This window comes from Ursus maritimus, unplaced genomic scaffold, assembly GCF_017311325.1.
Source record: "Ursus maritimus isolate PB19 unplaced genomic scaffold, ASM1731132v1 scaffold_18, whole genome shotgun sequence".
NCBI classification, from domain to species: Eukaryota; Metazoa; Chordata; class Mammalia; order Carnivora; family Ursidae; genus Ursus; species Ursus maritimus.
The window spans coordinates 5,883,043-5,889,886 of NW_024424230.1; the positions used below are offsets into that span (position 1 = coordinate 5,883,043).

At 53.1% G+C, this 6,844-nt stretch overlaps 1 protein-coding gene across 1 annotated transcript; it reads left to right on the forward strand.

Annotated features, from left to right (window-relative positions):
- Window positions 1-2,195: 2,195 nt before the first annotated feature.
- CBLN2 (cerebellin 2 precursor) lies at window positions 2,196-6,637 on the forward strand. The gene is made up of 3 exons (XM_008685926.2): window positions 2,196-2,552; window positions 5,386-5,505; window positions 5,755-6,637. Exons 1-3 carry the CDS (start codon window positions 2,196-2,198, stop codon window positions 5,950-5,952), a joined length of 675 nt encoding a protein of 224 aa, XP_008684148.2. The 3' UTR covers window positions 5,953-6,637.
- Window positions 6,638-6,844: the final 207 nt, after the last annotated feature.

Genomic DNA, 6,844 nt, shown 5'->3' on the forward strand with positions numbered 1-6,844 from the left:
TTTTATTTTATTTTATTTTATTTTATTTTATTTTATATTTTTAAAGAAAACTGCTTTACCCCTTAATTATGAAAGCAGTCACGCTATTAAGGATTAAGACTTGGAGGGAATTTGGAAAAGAAAAGAAAGAATCGAGAAGAAGAGGCGCGACCGGTGCTTTGAGGGTGCCTAATTATTAAAAGCAAGGCGTCTGGGAGGAATTCGCTCTGGGTGTTTGGGTGAGAACCGGACCTGGGCGGTGCAGGGTGCGGCGGGGTTGAGGAGAGCGGGTGCCGAGCCCGGGAGGGGGCAGTGCGCGGAGTCCTCAGGGCGATCGCGGTGGCTGTGCCGTCTGGAGACTAGAGGAGAGGCCGGGATTGAGGGGCCCCGCAGAGAGAGCCACGCTGAGGGCGCTCTGCGGGCGCGCTGTGAGCGAGTGGCCCTCCTAGACTGTGGGCCGGGGTGCGGTGCAGAACCGGTGCGGTGCCTGGAATATAACCGGTGCGAAGCGCCAGGCGCTGCGCGGTGCAGGGCGCCGGGTGTGCGGGTTCCGGGCGCTGCGCGGCGCAGGGCGCGAGGGTCCGAGGAGCTGCGCGGTGCGGGACGCTGGGCGTGTGGGTGCCAGGCGACACGCGCTGCGATGCTGGGCGCGGGGCGTGCGGTTCCGAGGCGCGGCGCTGTGAGGGGCGCCGGGCGTGCGGGTTCTGGGCGCGGCGCGAGGCACCAGGGTGCGCGGCGCGGGGCGTACCCGAAGCGGGCGCCGGCCGTCGCGGGAAAGGGGCAGGGCGGGGCGGCGCGGTTATTGGCCAGGCGCGGGGAGAAGGGCTGCGCTCCGAGTCTCCTCCCGCCAGCTCCCGCTCATCTTCTTTAAGCAGAACAACTTCGCGGACAGCGCTGCTTGCTCATCATGGATGTTCCAGGTAACCAAAACCCAAGCCTGCCCTCCACGATCCGCACGTTAATTGCATTCATGCATATATTTTAATGAGGACCTTCGAGAGTCTGCGTTCTGGAGAGGGCGAAAGAGATAGAATATCGAAATCATTTTGTACTGGGGCTGGGGAGAGGCTACTCCTGGAGAAATAACTTCTCTCTTGTTGGATAGACTGTTGAAGGAGTTGTACGGAGGCTGTGGGCGGTGAGGGGAGCGGCTTCTTTGCTTTTCCTTTCTAGACTGGGTATTGAAATGACCTGTCTAGTTTGGTGGGAGAAGAGAGGGCCAGGGAAAAGTGCGAACGCGCGCTCAAGTTAGCAGAAAGCTACAGGGCTGCCTCCCTGGCCGGAGAGAAAGGGCTCGGAGTCTAGGAACAAAAGCTGCACAATAAGCCAAGCTTGGGACGCTCATCGGTGCGATCCTCTGGTCCTGCGCCAGAGAGAGCGATCGGAGGGGCTTCTCCAAAGGAGCTTGCTGCGGGCTGCGGGGACGTTGGAAGTGGGTGTTCGGTGTAGAGTCTCTGTTCTTTTCTATTTTTCCTCTTAATCTTACTCACCCTAAGGAGCTTTCTTGGGATTTGTTTTTGGGCGGAAAATGGATATGATCTTAACTAAGTGGACTGCTTAAAAAATAATTTAAAAAAATATCCAGGATGGAAATATAGAGGATGAAAGGGAAAGCAGAGAAAGGAAAAAGGTTTCTTGGTGTGCCTTTCAAGAAAATGCCGCTAAAATGAAGGAGATAAACCTTTAGTAGTTTCTATCTTTGCCTGCATCTTAGGCCCTCTCTGCCTTTGCAGAATGGGCCGGGGGGTGGCGTTGACGGCGTCTCTGAGGTCACCGACCGTGTCTTAGGGCTGAGGCCCTGCAGAACCTCGGGCCCCTTACCTGATCGCACCCCCGGCGCGCACCGCCCAGTAGCCCACAGGGATGCCCTGCCCAGTGCGCCGGGGCGTTCCTCGGACCTGTTGTGCCAGTCCGGGAAGGGTGGCTGTGTGCGGGGCTAAGCGGGTGGCCTCCAGGGAGGGGGTCCCTTGCGGTGCAGGCACCTGCTCCCCGTCCCCCTCCCCCCACAGCTTCACCTCCCAGTCTAAGGGTTCGGGTTCTTTGCCCTGACAGGTCCGCTGGCGCCTTTCTTCTGAGGACGACCCTGGCCTTGACCATCAGAGCAGGGCACCGAGGCCAAAGGAGGCTTCCCCAGGCCCCGCGCAGCCCTGCGCGCCCTTCGGCTCTCCTCCGGCCCCGGCCTGCCGTTGCCCCCGCGCGTCGCCCCTCCAACCCGGATGCCGGCGCCCGGCCGGGGCCCCCGCGGGCCGCCGCTGACCATGCCCGGGCGCCGGGGGGCGCTGCGCGAGCCGGCTGGCTGCGGCTCCTGCCTGGGGGCGGCGCTGGCCCTGCTGCTGCTGCTGCTGCCTGCTGGCTGCCCGGTGCGGGCGCAGAACGACACGGAGCCCATTGTGCTAGAGGGCAAGTGCCTGGTGGTGTGCGACTCGAGTCCGTCGGCGGACGGGGCGGTCACCTCCTCCCTGGGCATCTCCGTGCGCTCCGGCAGCGCCAAGGTGGCCTTCTCCGCCACGCGGAGCACCAACCACGAGCCGTCCGAGATGAGCAACCGCACCATGACCATCTACTTCGACCAGGTCAGCCAGCCGGCCTGCCACCTCGCCTCCCGCCCGGGTGGAGAGGGCGGGGGCCTGGGCGCGTGGCCTGGGGACTTCCAGCCTCTCCCCGCCTCTCTGCTCTGCCCTTCTCTTTTCTCCCTTTCCGAGTAAGCTCTCCTTACCATTTCCCTTTTTCACATTGTAGCTTTTTTATCACTAGGAGCTCCTCGGTTGGCTCTTGGATGACTGTCCTTTAAAACTAAGGGATCTGAAGTGCATTCCCCAAAAGGAACCTGCACATTTTACTTTTCGCTGGGATGGGGGCTGTCATTTGTGACAGATGGACTTCAGTCACCCAGGTGGCCAAGTTGGGGACTGAGTACATTGAGAACACACCCCAAAAGGGGGCTCTCCAAAGGTCTCAGCCAACCATCAGAAAATATGTGCCTACTGCTTATTTTGAAATGGACTGGGGAGAGGATGCTTATCTTCAAGAAAAATAGGTCGGGAAGAGTGTGGGGGCAATAGCAGGGATGGTTATATAAATTCAAAACAGAACACAGTGCGTTGTATAAACGCAATAGATAGTACATACAACATATACATAACGTACAGATCTATACAACACACACACACACACACACATATATAGTGGTTATATAGATTTTAAAAAAAGGATCGATGAATTAAGTTAACCTAGGACATTTAACTTCTCTCACTTGATTCAAAGCAGAAGGGTCAGTAAATGATCAGACCTTGGCAATCCCTTCTCTGGGTTACTGGGCTCGGGATTGGAGGTTGTGACCTTCCTCTTGTGCCCTCCGGTCTTGGCTTCTGTTGTTTTTCAGACACAGGTTGAAAACATTATAGTGGTTCCCAAACTTTACCTGCTCAGTCCCTTCCTTTTGCCAACATGCTTCCCACTAAAACAGGGTACTGGACTCTCTGGCCACACTTAATTGACTTCCCTTCTCTTCACCAATCCTCACAGCTCAGGAACAGTAAACCTATCCACACTGTTGCCACTCTGCAGGCCAGAGGGTTGATGTATTTTAATCCTTGCTGAGGATTATGTATTTGAAGTTTTGAGGTTTTGGGGATCTCTCTTTCATCTGTTTTTAAACATTTTTTTAAAACAATAAGACTATTGATTTTAATTATGGCCAGGTGAAGCAGACAACAATAAAATGGGTATTTGCTACCTATTTACTCTGCGGGTGTCAAGAGAACTGTGTGACGTAGGGCAAGATAAGTTGTAGTAAGAGTCTAATTTTATAGATGAGCTAACTATGGCAGGGAGGATAAAATCCTGTTTCCCTGGTTCCCCAGGTAGGGAGTAAGTGAAACCTGCTTTTCTGCGCTCCTTGGGTGTTCTTTCATCTACAGCAGGGCCCTAAATCTACCAGTTTCCTGAATTTAAAACTGATGGGAAAGAGGTGATGTCGAGTTGGAAGAAACAGCTCCGAGGGCTTGGATGGAGAATGCTTTATTCTTTTTGAAAGCATTGTAAGGCAGACTGAGAGCCTAGGCTGCAAGAGACGGAGAGCAGGCATTGTGCAGGCACGGCCTTGAACAAAAGAGCCCCGAGTGTCTGTGTGAGCCCTGCAGGCGAGGGGGACTGAAGGGGTGACCTGAGCTCCTTGAAGAAGCTAGTACGGGCTTATTTCCCGAGTGGTGACAGCGGTTGTCATGGGCAGATCGCACATTGTTTTGTGGACTGTATGTCATTCGTCTAAGATGAGTGTGTAAGGAGGAACAGCGAGAAGTATTTGGTTGAAATTTATTTTCTGAGCAGACGACAGGATTCCTAACCTAGGGTTCTGTTGTTGCTGGCTGTTTGCTCTAAAAGCCCAGGACACCAAGCGGGCCATTTTATTATTTTAATTGAGTTGTGCATTTGTGTGTAAGTAGAAGTGGGGATGGGATCCAGACAGGGTGACCAAATTCTGCCTTAAACACCTGACAGGGAATTGGGTCATCATGAGGGATCCTCCACTTTGCAAATTCTGCTTATGACTTTGTACACTCTCATCCCCCTTTCATTTGAGAAAAATCATCTGCAGGGTCATGTGACCTCACATCCTCCGGCTAATTTTGTCATTAGTCTTGCACGCTTCTGTAGTTTGAGCTCAGGGTATCCAACTGCTGTCTCCAGTCCCTTCATTTATTCAAGCTTATTTGCATGACATCAGAGCTCAGCCAAGGGAGCAGACACATTACTCAGAGGAAAGTGAAGGAAACAGGTGCAGCCAGTGTTTATCCACCGCAGTCTTCCACTCAGCACCTGCAATTGAGCACCTACTGTGTGCGTCCAGGGAGGGTGCCAGGGGACACAGGGCGACAAGAACCTCTCGCAGTCCATTCTCTCCTGGAGCACATGAAGTCAAGTGCCAAGCTTGAGCTGATGTAAGTTATTTATCTGAATTGGCCTCTTAGCCATGGTCTCTTTCTCTCCATTCTGCCTGGCGTGGCACTCTATTGGTGTAAGTAAACTTCACGTGGAAACCCCCCGGAATCCCACAAGTCTCTGAACAGACTCAGTTCCGTTTGTTTACCGACAACCTTCTTGTCTTCTAATCCTTTCCCTCTGCCTTGCCTCAAACATGCAAAATTCGCATCCACTTTTTCAATGCATACATAAAATACACTTTGCAACATCTTTATTAATTACAGCCCATTAGGATTCTTCTCAGATCTCTTCCTGGTGTAGGGTATTTACCACCAGCACCCCCGGGGGGGCGGTTTGGCGCACTGCCTGGGCTGCCCCGTGCAGCTCTGCAGCCCCTGGTGTTGGTGGTCCTGCCAGCCTGTGTGAAACAGACGCTGAGGACGGGCTTGCTATGCTTGTGCTGTCTTCCCTTTTCTTTTCCAGGTATTAGTAAATATTGGCAACCATTTCGATCTTGCCTCCAGTATATTTGTAGCACCGAGAAAAGGGATTTATAGCTTCAGCTTCCACGTGGTCAAAGTGTACAACAGACAAACCATCCAGGTGGGTAGCTGTGAAGCCGAGGTGACCTTTCGGCTTCGGACTACCACTGCCCCACGGCTGCAGGTCCTGTCATAGCCTCTGTGCCTCTGGGCCGGCCAGGGAGCGGGCTGACCAGGGGCCGCCAGCACGGAAGCCCCCGCGTCTTCTGGGCCAGGCCCTTGGGGTGGCTCCATGGAGGGGGGCGGAGAGAACAGGTGTGTGCCAGTGGGGTCCTGTCCAGTCTGCTGAGCTTTACCCTCTGCGCCGCAGGTCAGTCTAATGCAGAACGGCTATCCGGTCATCTCAGCCTTTGCAGGAGACCAGGACGTTACCAGAGAAGCTGCCAGCAATGGCGTCCTGCTGCTGATGGAAAGGGAGGACAAAGTGCATCTCAAACTGGAGAGGGGGAACCTCATGGGAGGCTGGAAGTACTCCACGTTCTCGGGCTTCTTGGTTTTTCCTCTATAAACACAGAGCCCCCCAGACGGTGGGGAAGTTGCAATCTGGACCCAGGAATCTGCCCTTCCTGCACACCCTGAACTTGCCAGAATAGGACCACTTATTTCCCACCTCCGTCAGATGGTTGAGGTAGAAGAATGATTTCCTTCTAAATCTCCAGTATTTTCTTTGAATATTGACCATTCCTCGGGAACCTGGCTTCTAATTAGTTTTAGACGACAAGGTCTGAAGGAGAAATGAAATTATCGATTTGAGCAATTTGTACCTGTGATTGTAAAGTCAATATTGGATCTCATTGTTGGGACCATTGACTTTTCTTCTTTTGTTTGTCCGTTGTGTTGTTGCCCCCACACGAGGAGTGCCGCGGACCCCAGGATGGATGGCAGGTCGCAGGCACGGCTCAGAGCGGGAGCCCAGCAAATCACCACCCGCCGGAGAGCCCTTGAAACGTGTTCTTTGTGTGTCTGTTCAGCCTTAAGAAAAAGAATGGCTTCACTTTCATTCTGTATTTCCCCCGGGTGGACGGGAGGCCTCGGGAGGGGAAAGGGGACATTGTGAAACTGTCAAGAAGTGCTTTATCCGGAGAAGCAGATTTTGCACGATTGGACTGCGACTTTTGCTTTGTAGTGTGTGTGTGTGTGTGTGTGTGTGTGTGTGGTTTTTGTTTTGTTTTGTTTTTTCCTAGAGAAGCTTTACTTTTCTTTCCACATTCAGCTCTCCCTCCTTGCCCCTACTTCTATTTTTTTGTGCTGGGATGGGGGAGAGAAATGTATGTTGAATTCTTGAATGAGACCAAACAAACAACACAAGAAATACCTATGTATTTTGTTTTGGTTGAGACCAAACCAAACAGAAGGTACCTGTATATCAAAGTACAAATAACAGATGGACAATTCTGCTG